Source organism: Xenopus laevis, chromosome 2S (assembly GCF_017654675.1).
Source record: "Xenopus laevis strain J_2021 chromosome 2S, Xenopus_laevis_v10.1, whole genome shotgun sequence".
In the NCBI taxonomy this organism is placed as follows: domain Eukaryota; kingdom Metazoa; phylum Chordata; class Amphibia; order Anura; family Pipidae; genus Xenopus; species Xenopus laevis.
In genome coordinates, this window is record NC_054374.1 from 15,442,094 (window position 1) to 15,465,175 (window position 23,082).

The 23,082-nt window shown below is 34.5% G+C and overlaps 1 protein-coding gene across 2 annotated transcripts in view; it reads right to left on the reverse strand.

Moving 5' to 3' along the window:
• The window catches only part of LOC108709213 (enteropeptidase), a 163,199-nt gene that overhangs the window by 108,822 nt on the left and 31,295 nt on the right, over positions 1 to 23,082 (reverse strand). For both annotated transcript variants that reach the window (XM_041583376.1, XM_018248858.2), the window contains exon 8: positions 5,559 to 5,667. In XM_041583376.1, the coding sequence (XP_041439310.1) occupies positions 5,559 to 5,667 (109 nt within the window). The remainder of the gene's footprint in view (positions 1 to 5,558; positions 5,668 to 23,082) is intronic.

A 23,082-nucleotide genomic window follows, 5' to 3' on the forward strand; every position in this document is an offset into this window, starting at 1 on the left:
AAAAGTTAAATCCTTATTGTTCTGTATATACCTAAAATGTTCTGCTGTGAGAAAAAAGGCTATTTTATCTCATTCATGTGCAAAATACTTCAGAATTTGAGCACAGAAAGTGAAAAGCACATTTTATTTCAAAGCCAGTAAAAATAACAAACGTTCAATACAAACTTTCAACAACGGAACAGCTGAAAATAAAAAAAACGAGTGGTAGATGCTGTGAAAAGTGGGTACTGAATTTTGATTCTTTGCAAGTTCGTTTTTTGCTCTTTGTAGGTGGGTTGCAGTTTTGTGCATTTTTTACTTTTTAGGCATGTATGGAGAAAAAGTCCTGATTGCTTCTTCATTTTTTCCCTCAACTAAATTACATTTTTAAAAGGCCTACGTATTTATGAAAAGATCCAAATAGGAAAAGCATGAATGGATAAAAAATGCAAAAATATCTTTCTAAGAATACAAAGACCTCAAAGTGCTTCTTTTCGTAAGAATTTTCATGTGATTACAAACAAAAAAAAACTGAAAACTTCTAAAAGCTGAAAGTAAAGAATAATTTTGCAAAGGAAAGCTCCCATTTATGTCTACTTTACCTTGTCAGCTTTTTGATGGTGAAGTTTTGTCATGGTTTATAGTAATTAGTAGTGATGGGCGAATTTCTCCTGTTACACTTTGCTGAAAAATTTGCGATTTTCCAGCAAAATTTGCGTAACGCCCCAAAAACACGAAAAGTCGTGAAATCGGAAAGTTCAAAAAATTCTTGAAATTTAAACATTTTCCCAAAAAAATCAAGCAATTCAAACGTTTTATCAAAAAACTAGCAAATTCATACGTTTTCACAAAAGAAAATCAACCAGTTTGAACGTTTTCACAGGAAAATCTAGCAATTCGAAAATTTCACTAAAATCAAGCAATTCAAACGTTTTCACTAAAATATCGAGCAATTCAAAAGTTTTCACCAAAAAATTTAGCAATTTGAATGTTTTCACGGAAAAAAATCGTGCAATTCGAAAGTTTTCACGAAAAAAATGAGAAATTGACACCAGAAATTCGCTGCAAATTTGTGCCAGGAAAATTTATTTGTCCATCATTAGTAATTAGCTTTTAAAAAGTCTGAGCGCTAAAAATTTTAAAAGATACAAACATTAGCAAATCTGCCCTTGATAATGGCAATTGAGATTTTATTGATTTTCTCAGCAATTTTCATTGCCCCGATATAATCTTATCAAATGCAGGCTTCGATGTTAGAACACACTGTTTAGAAATGACATCTACTGGGTTGATTTATCAACATTCACATTTTTACAGCACTGATACAAATGAAACATTCAAAAACTTGAATTTTAGAGGTTTATAAAGCACAAAAAAACATGAAGGCAATTATTCGGCATCTAAAAGCTGCCAAATCAATTGGAGTTGTCCTAGGCAAAATGTAATAGATTTTTGTGAGTTTATTCAAACTCAAAAATATTTTAAATTCACAAATTCAGATTTCAATAAATACACCTTCCCATCTGTTGTTAAGGCAGAATCCATATTAAAGCTGCATGGAAGATGGCAGAATTATTCCAATTTGCAATGCTGACAGTGGAATATAGCTTTACAAGTAGGGGCTGATTCATTATGGGTCGAATATCGAGGGTTAATTAACCCTCGATATTCGACTAGGAATTGAAATCCTTCGACTTCGATATTCGAAGTCGAAGGATTTAGATTAAATTTGATCGAACGATCAAAGGATTATTCCTTAGATCGAACGATTAAATCCTTCGAATCGAACGATTCGAAGGATTTTAATCCAACGATCGAAGGAATATCCTTCGATCAAAAAAACTTAGGCAAGCCTATGGGGACCTTCCCCATAGGCTAACATTGACTTCGGTAGCTTTTATCTGCCGAACTAGGGGGTCAAAGTTTTTTTTAAAGAGACAGTACTTCGACTATCGAATGGTCGAATAGTCGAAAGATTTTTAGTTCGAATCCTTCGATTCGAAGTCGTAGTCGAAGGTCGAAGTAGCCCATTCGATGGTCGAAGTAGCCCAAAAAAACCTTCGAAATTCGAAGTTTTTTTACTTCGACTCCTTCACTCGAATTTAGTGAATCAGCCCCGTAGTGATGGGCGAATTTATTCGCCAGGCGCGAATTTGTGGCAAACTGGCGCGATTCGCGACCGGCGAATAAATTCACGACACGGACGCGAAAATTACCCGGCGTAAAAAAAATGGACACCAGCCTCGGTTTTTTGGACGCTGGTGTCCGTTTTTTTTGGACGCCAGCGCATTTTTGTAGGCGAATGCGCACCAGCGTCCGTAAAACCGACGATGGCGTCAAAAACCAGACGCCGTCACTATTTACAATGGATGCTGGTGTTAGAGCAGTACCCATTGTAAAGATGACAGATTCTAATATGAATCTGCAGTTTTATATACATGGAAGGGAGTTTTCATACAATTTTACTATGGATGCTTTTTTCAGACCAGAAAACATAGCAAATGTCTATCTTGATTCAGATCTATTGAAGTCTAGTCTAGAGCACACCATGGTCCCCTTCTAACCAAAATCTAGCTCTATCTATTCATTATAGATGTTTTCAGCTTGTGCAGCTTGTGACCATGTTCTTTTTACAGGGTCATCAAATGACTTATTAGCCAATAGGCTTATATATTACAGCAGGGGGAACATTAACCTCTCTTTATATTAAACATAATTAATATGATGTGCACCAGCCTATTATCAATTTCCAGTTAAAAAGATTGAGTATATCCAAGCTGTACATTTATTCATTTTAATTGACTTGATAGTTCTAGAACAGTTAGTTTAGAGATTTTCTATTGTAGCATGTAAAGTAAAAATCTTTCATATGTAAAGATAATATAATAACTAGGATTTCCGTGATACGCAGCTACGACAGCCATTTAATGCAAAATGGAACAGTAATGGAACAATGACATGCAGATTATATGCCTACCAGATGTTAATGATGTGACAATGGGTATTTTCAAAATCACAGTGAAAATAGGTATGTCTTCTAAAAACATATACATTAAAGGATTTTGATATCTCCCTGTGGTTACTATTTTAAATGAAATATGAATCACAAGGCCAACTGTTCTAACCACCTACTATAGGATTATACCTAAGAATTAAAGAAACTAAAGAATTTTGAACAATAAAAGGTGGCTAAATATATTCCTTGTGGGTTCAGTAACTAATGTGAGGGTAAAAAGCATTTTTTTTAATATGTTAGAATATGCTAGAAGGCATCACTTCCTGCCTCAAATGTGAAAGCAATCAAACTGGATTTTTATATGATATGAGTACTGTAAAAGTAGAGGGTCATCAGGGCTGGAACTAGGGGTAAGCAGAAGAGATACATTCCTAGGGCACTAGGCTCATATGTCAAGTACCTGCCTACCTAGTTCAGCTCATCTACCTCCTGCCTACCCATATTGCAGTGATTGTGCATTGAATTACCACTCCACTTTGTCACCCGCATCCCTTGTCAAGCCACTCCCCAACCTTGGTGCTCCTCACCATGGCGTATGAGAGGGGATCAAGGGTGAAGTGTAAAGTATGGTATCCCAAAACCCAGAACAAAGTCCCGGTGTCGGCTCATGCTTCTGCCTCTATCAACTGTCTTTCACTTCGGTAGGAGCCCTGTGCTACTCAGATGTCTCCAGGTCTTAAAGTGAGAAGACCAAGGAGGAGTTCTGGGCAAGCAAGGGAACCGTAATATAAAAAGGAAGGATGGGGAACAGAGAGAGAGAGTAGTTGTGGAAAAGGCCGGGATCAAAACCAACAGTAGCGCAGTACAATAACGAGATCCAAGAGAATTGTCAAAAACAGGCAGAGGTCAGTACAGGCAGCAGTCAAAAACAGAAACAGAAAGGATTAACTCACCCAGGACCTACAGTACATTGGGCAGAGGTAATGCAGAAAGCATGGAAACGCCAGGTTACTGGTTCAACTTCAGGCAGAATATTACATGGAGGCAAGTCTAGAGCACCCAATTTGGCCTGGCCAAATATACTTACATGGTATATATATATATATATATATATATATATATATATATATATATATATATATATATATATATATATATATATATATATATATATATATATATATATATATATATATATATATATATATATATATATATATATATATTCCACTGACAATAAGGTGCACACCAGGATTTTTCAGTTTAAAACTCCATATTTATTAAATAAGTTTAAAACAGGAACCGGCCAACATTTCGGTCTTTTTCTAAGACCTTTATCAAGACCTTTATCAGGACCTTTTGTCAGTGGAATTTGGATAATGCAGCTTTTTCAGCGTAGCACCCAGGTATGTGATCTAGTTTTTGGAGTTACTCATGGATGGTGTGCGCTAGGACTTTGATTGTATATATATATATATATATATATACACACACATACATGCTGTAATCTTTTGAAATATTTATTTATGAGGCTAAATTGTTAATTGTTGAAAAACTATTTGGCTGTATTATTTTCATGCATATTAGGTTTTGTCTTCCACTTTTCTGCAGCGTTTTCCATTTTTTCCAAGGAACTATGACCAGTTACTGTCACATATAATACATAGGGGCCCATTTACTTAGCTCGAGTGAAGGAATAGAGGAAAATAGAGGAAAAAAAACTTTGAATTTCGAATGTTTTTTTTGGCTACTTCGACCATCGAATAGGCTACTTTGACCTTCGACTACTACTTCGACTTCGAATCGAATGATTCGAAGTGAAAATCGTTCGACTATTCGAACATTCGATAGTCGAAGGACTGTCTCTTTAAAAAAAAAACGACCCCCTAGTTCACCACCTAAAACCTACCGAGGCCAATGTTAGCCTATGGGGAAGGTCCCCACAGGCTTCCTAACAATTTTCTGATCGAAGGAAAATCCTACGATCGATGGATTAAAATCCTTCGAATCGTTCGATTCGAAGGATTTAATCGTTCGATCGAATGATTATTCCTTCGATCGTAGGAATATTGCTAAATCCTTCGACTTCGATATTCGAAGTCGAAGGATTTCAATTCGGCAGTCGAATATCGAGGGTTAATTAATTTATTGATTTATTGCCAAGAGGAGGAACTTTCCTACAGTTGATAGTGGAAGAACTGGACAGTGGAAGTTTGTGCCTATGAATATAAAAAGTTCATTTTTTTAAAGGGACATACACTTTAAAATAATCATTTCAAATCATTGTTTTCAAACAGGTACACCAAAGCCAGAAATTCTTTAAATTTCTTATGGCATGGATAAATAAACAGCTTTTTCTGCTTTCCTTGTTTTGGTCTGGCCAAGACAGAATGTATTTAAGTAATCATGCCTCTTGGTTGCTTGGTTATCAAAATAGACCAGAACCAGGGACCATAGGCATATTTTATATTATAATTAAGCCAGACTATGGTTTATTGTAAATTGCTTTAGTGAACTCTATATAAAATTGTACTGTAAAGTTAATGTAGACTTATTTTTTGCAGGAGGAAAGTCAACCATTTGACCATTATTTAACCTTCATTTTAAAATTCAACAGCATTACCTTATAATCCATCGACAGGAAAGGTTTGGTTCATATAACTGTGGGTAATTTTTTGAATGAAATGTTCCAGAAGCTTCTGATAATAAAAACTGTCCATCACATGGTGTTTCTGGAATGAATAAAAAATATTGTTGGTTTTTCTGTCGCAAATATAAAATTATTATACTGTATAATCCTTTTTGTGATACAGAAGACTAGTACAATCTACTAAATCCGCTCATTTCACTTTTTTTGGCACAAAACTACAATATTTAAGATAATTAGCACCCTACACTGGATATCTGTAACATATATGCAACTTTCAGTTATGTATGCAAATCAGTGATCCCCAACCAGTGGCTTGTGAGCAACATGCTGCCCTCCAACTTCTATGTTGCTCTCCAAGCAGGTGCATATTTTTTAATTATTGGCTTAAAGGGAAGCTGTAGTTGCATAAAAACTTTATATCAAATATAATATGGTTATATGCTATCTAGGAGTGAGTATCATGCATGGGTCCAATAGCATTAGTCAATAATATAAAAATAATGTCCAAGAGGGTGTGGCCTGTATGGGGTATGGAGACAATGGAGGGTGTGGCCTGTATGAGGTGTGGAGACAATAAAGGAACACTGCCAAGTGATATGTAAGGAATAAATAATTTAACATTGTTTGATTTGGGTGATTTTGCACTAATAAATGGCTGAAGTGAGTTAACATAAATTTCTGCTTTGATATAGTTGCATAAAAACTATGTGTATTGCCAAGCAAAGCCTCCTGTTGGCTGCAAGTCAAGATAGAAGCTACCAATGCCCAATCACTGCCCTTATTTGGAAGCCCCATTAACTTTTTGCATGCTTATATTGCTCTTTCAACATTATTTTACACTTGAATGTGGCTCACAGGTAAAAAAGGTTGGGGACCCCTGATGCATACTGTATCTTTATGTTTATGGGTGCAAGCATCATTTTTGCACATCAAGGGAGACAAACACTGCAGTTAAATTTAATTTAATTTCAAAGAACAGGAGAAAGCCACAGAGCTTACAATCAAAGTGTAAAGATGATGTATCTGCTTATCTTTTTACAGATTTATCATTATCCTGTACAAATAATGCATTATATATGTGAATTTGGTAGTGTTACAATTTGGTACAATTTGTGTGTCGATCTTTCATTATTTATGCCTGTTTCAAGCAAGCAATTGTGTTTCAGAGACACACAAAAAAAAATATATAAATAATAAATAATAACAAATGAAATATAATTCTCTTTGGAGTTGTTTACAATATTGATTTGCACTTGTAAGTTCTGATAAATCTAAACACCACATTATTCCAAACCTGACAAGCTGAACAAATTATTATTTGTATTGATATCTATTGATTTATACCATCTCTCTTTAGGCAGTCAGGCTGAGAGTGTGCACCACCCCTTTCTAAGCAATAATCTACAATCTACAAACTCAGCATGTGGAAGAATAGCTGTTTTAGGGTATTTTTAAGGTTTTAATTATGCTTTTGATAACTGAGAAGAGTTTACCATTTATCTGCTTATCCATTTGCTTATTTTTCCTAAATCACATTAGCCCTTTCATTCATGTAAATCCACCAAGATGGTGTAAGGTGATACAACCCAAAATTAAGACTTATTTTTCCCAAAATAAAGGAGAACATTTTGATTTTTAAGGCCGTAAACTAAAAAAAACTCAGTATATTTTCTTTTTTAAAGTTAAATTATAAAAATTCTGAACAATGAATCCATTAAACCTAAAATCTTGTTGCAGAATTCCATACTTTCATTCCATACTTTGACTCCTATTCTGGTGAACAAACCTTTGTGGTGTTGAAGGTGAAAACCTTTCCTAATATGATTAGGAGGCCCTTATTTCTTTTATATTTATTCATACAAGGAAGTACAGTAGGTTACCTATCACAAATTCCTTATCATTATTGCATGGCAAATTAATAATGTATCAATATGAAATAAAGACTGTCCTCCTAACTATGTTGTTCCTTTCTCTTAATTCATGTTGTTGTTTTTTATTACACCTTTCATTTGTGGTATGTGAACTAATGGCCAAAGTTGCTTTGCATTCCCATGGTGCCTTCTTATCAAAGATTACCTTTATAATACGATTGATCACCTAAAAAGTGAAGCTTTTTATATAATGATATTTGATTGATAAATCACCTATAAACACTGTGTAACTTGTCGGCGCGATATAAATAAATGATGATAACACATTTCATATATCAGTACGGAACCTTATTTGTAATATAGCTGCCCCTTATATTCCAATTTTTGCTCAGATCCTTATAGAAAATATAGAATAGAAGACCATGACCAGACATGATTGATTTGGGCAGAGAAAATTAACATGTTTATCAAAGAGGATAAGGAATTAAACACCATTTAGTTCAATGTAGTACTAACACGCATCATCATCATCATCATGCTTTTTAATTTGTTTAAATTGACCTTGAATTTGGCATTGTAAGCAATGTGTTTGTTTTACTAAATTGTGAAAAACCATAAGTTCCATTCAAGATGTTGCAACTTTACTGAGGGAGAATTCAGTAACAAATTGGCAAATGAGGTTTAATGTTTATTAACGCAAGGTTATGAACTTCAGTAGAAATAACATTGATGCAAGATATTCACCAAATTGCAGTGTGTTCTCCTTCTCCTTATGGGACAGATTTACTAAAGAGCAATTTGTGTTTTACTGGTGAAAATTTGACAAGATGACAATTAACAGCAACATCGCAAACTTACAATAAGGCAAATGAGACAAAAACCTCAGCACTAGAGAACTTTCATGCCATTTTAGCAGGTGAATTTTCACTCAGATGAAAGTGTGAACATTTCTATTTGTTATCCTTTTCGCCAAAGTCTAATTCACCAGGTTCAGGCTGGCAAACTCCCATTATAAAGATAGAAAAGCTACTTATAAATCACAATCAACATCACCCTTTTTATGCTAATTGTCTCCATTAGATAAAGAGAAAATTCACAAGCAATGTGCCACACATGAGAAGGATTTGGGGAGTTTTGTGTATAACAAACTGTGTAACTCTTGGCAGAGTCACTTAATGGATACTAAGAAAAAAGTACTGTCTTGCACAAGTTAGGGCTTAATTCAAAGGATAAAAAAAAAACATAATTTTTCTCTTTAGAGCTTTTTAGGCCTAACTTTGAGTATGCAGTGCTGTTTTGGGCCACAGTCCTTAAGAAGGATATTAATGAGATTTTGGGAGCACAAAGATGTGCAACCATATAGGTAAAAGGAACAGAAGAATTAAGCCACGAGGAGAGGGTTTGGGGATTGTTTTTGGGGAAAAGGCACATGATTTAGAGGACACCGCTTTAGAATTGAAGCAACATAGGTTGTTCTTCACAGTGAGGGAAATGAGGTAATGGAATACCCTGCTGGGTGATGTTGTTATGGCAGTTTCTAATAGTGGCTTTAAGAGTAAGTTAAATTACTTATTGGGAGAGTATAATATCCAAGGATATTGTGGTCTTTAGATCTATAATGAGTTTAGTATAAGTATTGATAGGTCTGTGTAGGCATGTGTATGTAATGTATATGCACTGGAGTTCATTTGGAAGGGTTAATGTACTTGATGTCAACCCAAATTAACTATGTACAGTAACTATTTCTTCATAATAGCCTTCTTTTTAGTCATGATAAGGAGCTTGTAAGCTTTTGACACATGACAGATTTTTCATTTGTATTCTTTAGACAGATTTAGATTCTATTATGTTGGAAAGCAATGGTCACTGGCAATTTTTATTTTATAAAGTATCTTCTCCTTTTTAATGCAGCAGTCTGAATGGGAATATGTTTTAGTGTTGATGTGAGTTGTTAAAAGTAGATAATATTTGTATAGTTATTTCACATTATTGATGCATTTTAGGACACAAAGTACAATAATGCTTTGTAGTAAGGAATGTTTTGGTCTAAGAAAATGATGGTAGATTTCCATTAAATTGATATTTTAAATGGCCAATATTATACTTTTTCTTGACACATCTTTAAATATAGTATATTTTACTGTCAGATCGTACCACTTTTAGAATGGCATGATGATTTGATAAAATGGAATAAAATGACACCACTTTGTACAACCACCTTGGTAACAGTTAGAAAACCATTGCAATTTTCTAAAACTGTCATGAGAAGCTTAGCTGTTAGACTGTGAAGCTAAAAACAGATACATATGCTGATGTTGGTACAGAGCAAAACATTAATCAGCTATGTATAGACCATAAATCTGAAAACAGATACATATAGTGATGGGGCCTATTTACTAATATTCAAATTTCTATTTTTCTCACAAATCTCTAACATGTGTGGGTTTTTTTTTTCTTTAAATCTCTTAAAATTCTCGATTTTTAAATCAGCGTAAAAAAACTTTTATACAAACTTTTATAAAAAAATCTGCCAAGTAAAAAAAGTCATACACAAGGCAATGGGAGCTGCAATGATCCAATTGGAAGAGTTTCGATCAGTTTGAACTGTTAGAGGTTTTCTGATTTTTTTCAACAGTAATTGTCCTAAATTTGTAGAGGTGTTAAAGTTTTTTGCATTCTATAGCACATTGTACAGCCACGTTTTTCATTTGTTTGCTCCTACTTTTTATACATTTGTAGTTTTAAAGAAAATGAGTTTATTCATAGTTTTAAAAAACTCTAAAACCTTTAAATTGATAATCGCCCTCCACTTGAGTAGAACCAGTGGTTGACCAAAGGGATCCATGGTCAACTTTAATAACTACCAAATGAGGTGATTTCACAAACTTACAGGAGAACTAAAAATAAATGTTGCTAAAAATGCCATATTTTATATAATAAACTTATTGCACCAGCCTAAAGTTTCAGCTTCTTAATAGCAGCCATGACCCAGGACTTCAAACTTTTCACAGGGGGTCACCATCTTGGAAAGTGTATGTGACACTCACATGCTCAGTGGGCTCTGAGCAGCTGTTGAGAAGCTAAGCTTAGGGCTCGTCACTAATTATCCAGCAGAAAATGAGCTTCCCTGGCTGTAATATAAGCTGATGCTACAGGTTTGCTGATTATTAAATTCTGATGCTAATTGCACTGGTTTCTGTGCTGCCATGTAATAATTATCTGTATTGATTACTAATCAGCCTTATATTGTGACATTTCTATTCTATGTGTACTGTATATTGTGAGTGGGTCCCTAAGCTCAGTAAGTGACAGCAGCACAGAGCATGTGCAGTGAATCAGCAGAAAAGAAGATGGGGAGCATCCTGCATCAAATAGACCATGGAAAAAAAGAAATACATATTTGATGCATTTAGTAAAAGCAGCATACACAAAAAATATTTATTGAAATTGAACAATTGGAAAATAGTTATGATTGGATGTTTTTTGAAGCAGAAAAAGTTCATTTAATTGTGATTGACTTTAACTCCAATTTAAAACCCAATAGGAATGAATAGAAAATGGATAACACTTCAAATCTCACATTTTAATGTGCCCCAAAGTCATTGAGTGGTAATCAGCTTGCAAATGTTTATATCCCATTCTATTATGAATGGCATGAATTGGAAAACACAGTTACATTACTTTTAGGGGCCCATTTACTTAGCTCGAGTGAAGTAATAGAATAAAAAAAACTTCGAATTTCGAATGGTTTTTTTTGGCTACTTTGACCATCAAATTGGCTACTTCGACCTTCGACTACGACTACGACTTTGAATCAAACGATTCGAACTAAAAATCGTTCAACTATTCGACCATTCGATAGTCAAAGGACTATCTCTTTAAAAAAAACTTCAACCCCCTACTTCGCCACTTAAAACCTACCGAGGTGCAATGTTAGCCTATGGGGAAGGTCCCCATAGGCTTTCTAACAATTTTTGGGTCGAAGAAAAATCGTTAGATCAATGGATTAAAATCCTTCGAATCGAAAGATTTTAATCAATTTTTCGTTCGATTGTTCGATCGTACTATTTGCGGTAAATCCATCGACTTCGATATTCGAAGTCGAAGGATTTACATTCGGCAGTCGAATATCGAGGGTTAATTAACCCTCGATATTCTACCCTATGTAAATCTGCCCCTTAATGTCATCCTTCAAATTATTCATGAAAAAAAAGGAACCAATAGAAATCCCTGTTGTACCAGCCCTAACAATGTTTTCCATCCATATATACAGTAACACTTGATTTAGTCCTTGTGATTGTGCAGAGGGGGTCACCAGCTCAAATTTTGTTAAAAATGTCAGTGACATGCACATGCCCGTGTGCTCTGGGAAGCTGTTGAGAAGCTAATTTTAGGGGTCATTGTACCAGCAGAAATGAGAGTCACATGTCATAGAAACTAATACTACTGATTATTAAATGCTGATGCAAATCGCATTGGTTTGTATTTTAACTTTTCAATTCTATATATACACTATACATATTTAATGGCAGCAAAAAAAAAAAATATATATATATATTTATAAATATATATAGATATATACATGGGTATTGGCCATTTGTAGACATCATTGCCTAGAAGAACAACGTAGAAAAATGCTTGCTTTTAGTTCTTTTAACCAGTGCTTAAGTGTTATCAACATGACACTTTTGTATTGAGGCGGATTAACCTCTTTAACCTCGAACTAATCAACATATTCCTAAATTCTGCAGAACTGGTTTGCCTCTTTCATAATAGCCAGTGTAATGCTTTTTTTTTTATCTGGTAATGTATAAGTAGTCCTTCTTGATTTTCGATTAAGTAACTGAAGGATTTTTAATCCTTCCTCAATGCAATTTACATTTCTTCAAACATTTCTAGAAAGACAGCTGTGTACTCGTTGCTAAATGAAACAAAACAGTATAGCATACATCAAAAGTGTACCAACTGCTATGTTATGTGGTGTAAGTGATCTACTGTACAGCTTTGAAGCACAGAGAGTTTGATTAATGACTGATTTACTTAGTTAGATCTTGCTGTGCTAATGATATGTCCACCTGAGTGTATGATTGCAATATGCATAATGCATGAGTTCCACACACTGTTTCCTTAGTTGAATAAATCTGTTTAATATGTTTTACTGTAACACACAAGAAACTTAAGCCATGATTTGCTGACAGAATGTACTTGGGTTTAACAGTCTTATCCTAGCATAATTAAGAAATTTTGAATGCTACTTTTAAAAATTACAAAATCTGAAATTAATTGAATTAATTTAAGTAAAGTCACATTGTACTTGGTATGTATAAGCAGTCAAAAAAATCAGCAGTCTACTGAGAAGCCCTCTACTCTTGATCTCCTATCCTAACAAGTGGAATTGAGTGGTTTGTTTATACAGGGCTCTTTTTAAGTGGACTGCTTATTTGTTTTTAGCATGCTCCTATAAAGAGTAGAATGTAACTTTACTTTCAGTTTCAGAATTGCCCTATTTAGTGTAAGGGGCAGATTTATCAAGGGTCAATTTTCGAAGTAAAAAATACTTCAAAATTCGACCATCAAATTGAAATACTTCGAATTCGAATATTGAAGTTGAAGTATTTTTCACCGAATTTTACCATCGAACGATCGCAGTAAAATCGTTCGATCGAACGATTTTAGCGTACGATCGAACGATTTTTCTTTGATGTGTGAAGACTTAGAAAAATGGTCTAGAAGGTCCCCATAGGCTAACATAGCACTTCGGCAGGTTTAATTTGGCGAAGTATTGAAGTTGAAGTTTTTTTAAAGAAACAGTATTTCGATTATCGAATGGTCGAATATTCAAACTATTTTTACTTCGAATCGAATTCAAAGTAAATTCGAAGTTGTAGTATCCTATTCGATGGTCGAAGTATCCAAAAAATTACTTCGAATTTTGAATTTTTTTACTTCGAAAATTACCTCAAATTCACTTCGACCCTTGATAAATCTGCCCCTAAGTGTAGTTTTTTTTAAAACATCACATTTTCTAATATAAACAATAGACAAAATGATGAGAAAAAAGACTAATGTGAAAAAAGAATGCAGTGATTAGTGAATTTATTCTACAGACATGGATTCACTGCAAAATTCCTCACTTCATCTGCAATTTTTTTCACAAAACTGTGGCAAAAATTTGCCTCGACAAAAAAGACAAGAATGTGGCAAACAATGTGAGTCAAAAAAGTCACCACAAGAAAAAACACCCATTTGTCGCCTATTGACTTCAATGCCTTTTGCTAATTTTTTGCTGTTTTGCAAGTTTTTTGGCAAAACAGGACAGATTCACGTATCACTATTCACTAGCCTTGCCCAGCTTTTTATACAATTCCTTACTCATGGCATAGCTTGTTTGATTTGAAACCGCTAAAGGTAATATAATATAGGTAGTTGTCATGTAACAATTATTGCCAAGGACAATAATGAATCACTTTAAAATGGATAAAAGAGATGCTCTAGTTCTAGTAACCATTACAAAACAAACAGCAGAAAAGAATTTGATGCTATTACTACATTACACCCACACATCCTAAAGTCAGCTTTAAACAAAGCATACAAAAGAAATCAAATCTCTTTTTATGGTAGTTTATGTTGCCAGGGAGAATTTTCAAGAAAGAGCAAAAGATAATGGCACAATTGTCTTCCTCCTTAGCACACATTCAAGCTAGAAAATAAAATGAACCAGTGCAAAGAATAGAAAGAAAACAGAAGGGACAAAGATGAAAAAGGATGACACACCAGGTCAGATATACAGTTGTTATTTTATTTTTTGTTATATTATTTTAGTGCAATGCCTAAGGGGAAAAAAACAAATAGTACATACTATACAACGAGAATAGAGATTCACTGATTTACAAACTGCTGAAATAACTTCAGCTTGAAACAAGTATTTGTCCAGCACAGATTTTTGTTACTGCAGTGCTTAAGAAAAAGCCCATTAAGATTTAATTAGAACTGGGAGCAAGGCAGCTATGTTTTCCTAATCTATTAAAATGTATATTCATAAATCTAAAATGGTTGATAGCCAGTAACAAACAAATGAGTTGAGTAAATTCAAGGACAAACAAAGCAAACTGTGCAAATATAGCAAAAGGCAGCAACAGGCTGTGAATGTGTCTTTGTTTTCATGAACTGGGGCATTCAAACCATAATAACAGGAGTTCGGTTTATACATGGCAACCATCATATATCTATAAAACCATTATCCCCAAATTTCCTAATTATGGGAAGGTCATCTCCCATGGACTCCATTTTAAAGGGGACCCGTCACCCAAAAAAATTATTTCAAATCCTATTTTATCATGTTAGTCAAGCAAAATGAGCTTTAATTACACTGTATAAATTATTTGAATCTTGTTCTCATCAGTCTGGGAACTCATAATTATATCAAGCAGGATGGAGCCATTTTGTGGACACTGTTATTAAGACAAGTCTTGTATCATCTCAGAATCTTGTTTGTGCACCAGAATGGGGGACCCAATGTCCATCCCCATGCACTGGCTACACAATTAAATGGTGAAGAGAACGGGGGAATGTAGGGAGAGCAGTGACATCTAGGAAGTGCTGAATGGAAAGTGAAAGTAATTGCTTGCCCTGCCTCTATCCCTAGGCATAGAGGAGGGGCAGGCAATATTTGATTTACAGCTGATATTTTTAAATTAGTTTACAACAGCTATGAATGCTTTAATAAAAAAAGAAATTGGATTTCATATTTAATTTGAAAAGGACTTGTCTTATACAGATTTTTATGTTTGGGTGTTGGGTCCACTTTAAGCAATTCATCTTAGAAGTAATTATTAGAAATTATTAAAATAAATTTTCTCTGTAATAAAACAGTACCTTGTACTTGATCATAGCTAGGATATAGTCAATCCTTATTAGAGGCAAAACAATCCTATTGGGTTTAATTAATGTTAAAATGGTGTTTATTGAGTCAATGTTTCAGTCAACCCTGGGACCATTCTCAAAACAACAAATGAAAAAAGGATAACTTGAGGCCTGTCCTCAATCAAAGAATGATTGTATTTTTCACCATAGTCACTATATAATTAGAACAAGTTTGTCCCTTTACACTTCTATGTACATATTATGGAAATTATTATGCATTGATACATTATAACAATATATCATAAAATGTTCTCAATATGTACTGAAAGTGTTCCATTGTTACATAGACACTTTGGATTGAATAAAGACCAAAGTCAATTGAGTTCAAAAATGAAATATTTGCATTTGCCATTTTTCTGTCTATTTTTTATTATTTATTTTTTATTTTTATTCTTTAAATAATTATGTTATAAAGCTGCTTTGGCACCTTTCTGCACATGCTTAGGGTATTCTAGGCAAGTGGGGATTGATTGCAATGTTTGGGATCTGTTTACTAAAATTCCAATTTCTGTTGTTTTCAAGAATCTATTTTTTTCTCTCAAACTCTAAAAATTTAAATAAAAGATTAAAATAAATAAAATAAAATAAAGAGTAAATAAAATAAATAAAACATTCATTAATGTTAAAAAACGAAAAACTTAAGGTGTTTTAGAGGTCAATGGGAGTTGCGTTTGATCCTATTGGACCATCTTTATTGTCATCTCAACTGCATAGGAAACTTACACAGTGGGACAGGACGTATTATAGCAAAGGGTGAACAGATAAGCAACTTTTCTCAGTGTACACTAAGGGGCACATTTACTAAGGGTCGAATATCGAGGGTTGATTAACCCTCTATATTTGACTATCAAAGTAAAATCCTTCGACTTCAAATAATGAAGTCGAAGGATTTACCTCATTTTTTTTGATCGAACGATCAAAGGAAAAATCGTTTGATCTAACGAATAAATCCTTCGAATTGAACGATTCGAAGGATTATAATCCATTGATCAATGATTTTCCTTCAATAGTGCTGGGTGAATTTGCGCCGGCGAAAAATTTGTGAAACGGCGCCGGCATCTTGTTTTTGACTAATTTTTTCGGGCGAATTTTCGCGGGCGTATCGCGAATCGCGCAAATTCGCCCATCACTATCCTTCAATCAAAAAATGCTTAGAAAGCTTACGGGGAAGGTCCCCATAGGCTAACATTGGTGCTCGGTAGGTTTTAGTTGGCGAAGTAGGTAGTCGAAGTTTTTTTTTAAAGAGACAGTACTTTGACTATCGAATGGTCGAATAGTCAAACGATTTTTCGTTCGAATCGTTCAATTCGAAGTCGTAGTCGAAGGTCGAAGTAGCCTATTCGATGGTCGAAGTACCCAAAAAAAACTTCGAAATTCAAAGTTTTTTTACTTCGAATCCTTCACTCGAGCTAAGTAAATGTGCCCCTGAATGTCTTAAAGAAAAGAATTCTCCTTAGAGAAAAAGCTAATCATTGGTTGAATAAATATTTGGGTGGGAACAATTTGCTCTCTTGGAATTCTAGACTGATAGAAATTTAAGGTGACTTCTAAACCACCTAATTATGGCATTAACTATTACAGGTTGACTTATAGAACATTGGTTTTTTACATGTGACAATACTGATATCAAAACAGGATCATCATTGGTTAAAATCAAAACATATTTCTCTTTACCGAAACATTTTAAAAACCAACAGAAAATGTATGAAATGGCAACATTTCACGAAAATTTTGCTAAAGGCATTGGAGTCAACGGGAGTTTTTTGCCTTGTTAATACATGCACCATATGCATTGGAGTCAATAGGTGTTTTTCTATGAGTTTTTTTTCTAAAGCCTAATGCATCAGCATTACAGGGTGTTTTTCTATTTTACTTGTGAAAAATGCATTCAAGTCCATGGACTTTTTTTTCTTGTGTTTCCACACTTTCTAATTGACTTAGGAAGAGCTAAATATTTCACTGTGTTTTGCCAAGAAGAAATATACTCTATATTAAATTATTAGTAAAAAAAAAAAAAAAAAGTTCATGGTTTAAAAACTGTTGCACAATTAGAAAAAATGTTGTACACCCATTGATTTCAAGGTGTTTGGTGAATTTTTTTTTTACAATTTTGCAAAGCAACAAGGTCAGATTTGTCAGTACACCTTTGGACATCTTCAGAAAATCTGCCAATCATTTTTTTTTTTTTTGCAGTTTTAGAATTTCTTAATTTTGTGTTCTGCAGCTTTCATGCTCAAAATTTACACTCAAATATGGTTTACCATGTAGCAGTTTTGAAGTCAGAATTGCAGAATTGAAGATAATAAAGTAAAAGGAAAAGTGATAAAAATGCACTGGAAAAAAAATGTATAGCCCTTAGTCCTTCTATTGCAATTCCTTATTCTTATCTGGATGCCCAGGTCATTGAACCTGGTCCATTTACTGTATATCAGTCTGAAAATATAAAGGGGGATCCTTTATGGAATAAATAAGATTTAAAATACATAACTTCATATTCTTCATAGTAACATTTAGATAATTTGTCAGCAATCGAAAGTAAATATGTATATATCAAATTATGTTGTCTTATTTATGTGATTAAAAGTTCATTAATATGCTGTAAAAATTAACAGCAGTAAATGATCCCAATGTGGGAAGTTTGTTGCACTATGATGGCTGATAAAAAATGGTTCTTCTTGTTTAATGGTTTAGCTTAATAGATTATTTAATTTGTCATTTTGTGCTTGCATGGAGTAGTATAAATCATGATCCCTGTAAAATAATCTGTGTTCTGTATTCATGATATATGTGTGAATGCTATCTGCTCAATAATGCACAGCGCATGGCAACATTTGATTATTCCTGGATGTCTTAATGAAGGATTCTGTTCTTGAATCAGCCAAGACTTTATGCATTGTGCATGCATACCATTTTACTTCTAATTTCATTATAATAAATTAGCAATATTAGATAGGAAGCAAATAAGATATTTATTCGCCATCTTATGACTAGAGATAAAATAAATGTATTTTCCAATAATGCTAATTGTTTCTTAAGTCATCTTAATGCTAAAAAGTCACTTAATATCCTTTTTTACCTTCCTCCCTCTGAATGGCTCTTGACACCAGCTTTACTGATGTCACGAGTGCCAGTTGGTGCTCCCGTCCGTGATGACGTCACACGCCTGGTGCAAAAATTCAAAATACAGGGATGCCAAGGACGCCAGTTTGACGCCCAATTGTAGGAATTCCTGTTTGGTTCCTGGGTGCTTCTATTATTCGAGCTGCTTGATTCCTGAACTTCTTGACCCTGCCTGAACTTGGATTTTGCTGTATTTCTGCCTGCCTACTGAACTTCACCTGGAATTTGACGACGATTACTCCTGATCCCTTCTGTTACCTCGTATTTGGAGTTTAACCCCTAAGCTTCCTCCTTGGTCCTGACTTCTCCCCCCTGGGATCCGATATGCCCCCTGACAACTGATTTTTGCATGACTAGTTGAATTACTTATAAGGCTGCTCTTTCTGGGTAATTTAAAGGGTTGGTTCACCTTTAAAAATGTTATAGCATTGTCAATTATAAACCACTTTTAATTTAGTCTTTGGTATCTATTTTTAATAGTTTTTGAATTATTTGCCTTCTTCTTCTGACTCTGTCTATCTTATTTTTCTGTTCATACTCTCTTCTATTCATTCCAGTCTCTTATTCCTGGTTGCTTATATAATTTGGACTAATTTGCAAATTGCCTCAGAATATTACTCTCTAAGTCATTCTAAAGATTAACTGTAAGGTGCAATGATTGCTACTGGTCGTCACCTATAGCAACCAACCAGCAGTTTCTGTTCACAAGTCAGTTTATTGAAAACTTGCATCTGATTGGTTGCTATGAGTCACAAAACTTGGGCAAATTTGTAATACATTAATTGGTTTAGCTTTTATGTGACGTATTTGCCATGATTGAAAGGGATGAATTGCTTAAATGAATGGTGGATGCAATCAAAAGCAAATTCACTGGAGTCATTGTGCTTTATGTGTCAATGTTAGTGCCATTTTGGATAACTAGCTCCCCACTTGAATTCTCCATGACCATAGTGATGACTGAGACAACCCTATTGAATTCACAAAAGAAAAATCCATGAAATGGTGGAATATTACCAAATGTATTGTAGTCAATGTTTTTTTTTTATTGGGCCAAATGCATTGGAGTGAATGGGCATTTTTTTTTCTTGAGCAAAATGTATTTTTCGCATGGAAATGTAATTTTTTTCCTGCTGTAAAAAAAATGGATGGTGAAATTCTAGAAATGTTGCCACTTGTGAAAATGCAGATTTCATTGCACTTTGTAAAAGTGAAAAAAATTGCTCATTCACTACAGGGCCTATTTATTTAGTTTGAGTGAAGGAATAGAGGAAAAATAGTTTGAATTTCGAATGGTCGAATATGGCTACTTCGACCATCGAATGGGCTACTTCGACCTTCGACTACGACCTTCGACTTCGAATAGAACAATTCGAACTAATTTGATATATTGTAAACCTATTGGAAATACATTTAAGTTTTGGGAATGGTATATTCACAGGAAAGAGTTGAGATGGATAGAAGAAGATAGAAAGAGCAAAGTGGTGAAGAACTAAGACAATAGGCAACTTTAGGTGGTTTATTTATCAAAATCCAAAATGTTCTCACTATTTTCTGAAAACCACTCTGATCAAATCCACTCGTACTTTCCCCCCTATTAATACGATTTTTTTGTATTTGACAGCCAAAACCTGTGTCTGATGATTATTGAATGAACCCCAGTGCAGATCAAGATATCTGTAAATGGGACACCTGCCATTGACTTCTACATAAACTCTGCAGGTCTGTGTTGGAGTATTTGGACTTTTAACACTGTAGCACACCCTTGAGTGTACTTTTGCTGTGGATTAAGGCTGTGTGTGACCAGGCTAAACCAGCAGACCAGTAGAATACTGTGATATTCCCTTTAGTGGGATAACGTAGGTTCTAGGACAGACAATATGCAATACAAATAGCCAGCAGCAATGATTCACACTTCAAAGGATAGTTACCCTCTCACTAGGTAATATCCCCTCTCAGGTGGATAGCACTAGGTCCGGGATTTACCAACCTGGGGTCTTGTTTCTTGGCACCCGATTTGGTCCTCACCTCACCCACTGTATTCAGCCTGGGGTCTTGGTACACTATCTGGTCCTCAACTCACCCACTGGTGTCCCTGATCTAGTGGTTCACACACCACGGGGTCCTAACCCCACTATTTCTCCTCATTGGAGCCACAGCTGCTCTCTAGCTACCCTGAACTTTCTTTCACTCCTAGAGTGACTATCACCGTGTGACTACTACCGCTATATAAACGTATTTTTCACAGTACCAGAGCCCTGGTCCTGCAACACCTCGCTGGGAGGCACGGTCCCAGGGGAAAGACCCTGAGCACATGGGGCTAAACCCCTTTTATATTGATAAACAGTGCCACCTAGTGGACAAACTCTGCCTAGAGTAATCCCAGTGGACCCAGGAAGGGAGACCTAGCTGCCTGGTCATATCACCTAGGTGTCCAAATATTAAGGGGGAATTGCCTGAGTAAATTACACCCAAATCTCAGGGTCCCTACAACACCATTGTGGTTTAATAAATCATAAAAAATTTGTATTTTCCCCTTTAAAAGTCTGACCAGAAAATATTGGACTTTAATAAATAACCTCCTAGGCTAGGCAACACAGCCAGCAAGGTTCTTTTGGTTAGGACTTATCTATATCAAAACTCATCTCTTTTATTGGAGGCTTGCAGGGGAAGTGAGTCTTCCATGATGTCCTCATTGACATATGCAGAAAACCCAAAGTATTACTTTACTACCAGTTGTGCTTTGAATGATGTATAGCACTGGCCATAGTACAGACTATAGTATAGAAAGACATACACCATATATAATATTTATCATGTAACCCAATAGTGTTTTACTAGTGACATACAGTATGTGCACCTCTACCATCCACAGCTAGTACTCTAATGACACTCACCAAAATAGTATGAGATTTAACATGATTTTAAAATATATTCAGAAGTCAACACTGTGCAAACTCCGCTAGCTCCACTAGCTGTTGAACTACAAAGAAAGTATGCACTTTAAAGTCAGACTCATGCTGCTTATAAATATTGCAACTTTGTACAACATAAATGAATGATTATATATATATATTTTTTCTAAAATATGTTGAAATAAAACTCTAACAACTGATGCAAAATAGGAGACAAAGGCTGCACAATACTGGAAGACCCATTTATCAAAACTCAAATCTGTGTAGTTAAGAGGTTTTCTAAAGCACAAATAAACTCATTTTCTTTAAAACCACGAATGTTATGAAAGATTTAATAAATGATCAGAATAGAAAAAGCATTAAGGAAAAAGAGCTGAACTATCCAATAAAAATTACAAAGACCTCAAAAATCTTGAACAATTTTATTTTTTATTTTTTTGCAATTACCAGGCAAAAGAACTCCAAGGGCTGATTTATCAAAACTTGAGTTGGCGTTTTTTTTGCGATTTGAGAAAAATGCAGACTGGTAAGGTTTTATAGTCAATTGGAGTATTCTCTAACAATGTATTTTTTTCCAGTTTATTAAAGCATTTGAGATTTTCAGGCTCATTGAAAATGAATAGTACAAATAGATATAATTAGATCAGCACAGCTCCATTTGACTTCTATAGGACCTCAACTGCATTTACATGCAAACGTTTTGTATTCACAGTCATGATTTTTAAACTTTATGGGGGTTACTTACTAAAACTCAACTTTTTCCCACTTTATTAAGCAAAAAAAAAATTCGACCAAACTCCCAAACCCGAATCCTTTTTATCTATCAATAAATAAATTTTTCTTGAAAAAATCGGTGTGCAAAAACAATATAAAATCAATTTGAATAGTGCAACTTTTTCTAATTGACACTCCAAAAACCCAACTTTTTAAAGTTGTCATTCAAAAACCTCAAATAATTTGGATTATCGAACAAAAACTAGCTCTAATAGCATAAAACTTTTGAAAACCATGAAGGCATAAAACATGGAGTATTTTCAGATTCTAGGGGGCAGATTTACTTATGATCGAATATCGAGGGTTAATTAAGCCTCGATATTCGACTGCCAAATTGAAATCCTTCGACTTCGAATATCGAAGTCGAAGGATTTACCGCAATTAGTTCGATCAAACGATCGAACGAAAAAACGTTCGATCGAACGAAAAATCATTTGATCGAATGATTAAATCCTTCGAATTGTTCGATTCAAAGGATTTTATTTCATCGATCGAACGATTTTTCTGCGCACTAAAAATTGTTCAAAAGCCTTCCCCATAGGTTAACATTGACTTAAAAATGTAGGTGGCGAACTAGGGGGTCAAAGTTTTTTTTTAAAGAGACAGTACTTCGACTATCGAATAGTCTAACAATTTTTAGTTCGAATCATTTGATTTGAAGTCGAAGTCGTAGTCGAAGGTCGAAGTGGCCCATTCGATGGTCGAAGTAGCCAAAAAAATCATTCGAAATTCGAAGTTTTTTTTATTGTATTCCTTCACTCGAGCTAAGTAAATGGGCCCCTTGTTGCTCTAAAAATTCAAGTTTTTTAAGGGGGAAAAAAATAGAAAAATCTAAGTTTTAGTAAATAATCCCCTATAAATTTAACATTTTTAGAGTTTTATAGAAATAAAAAAACA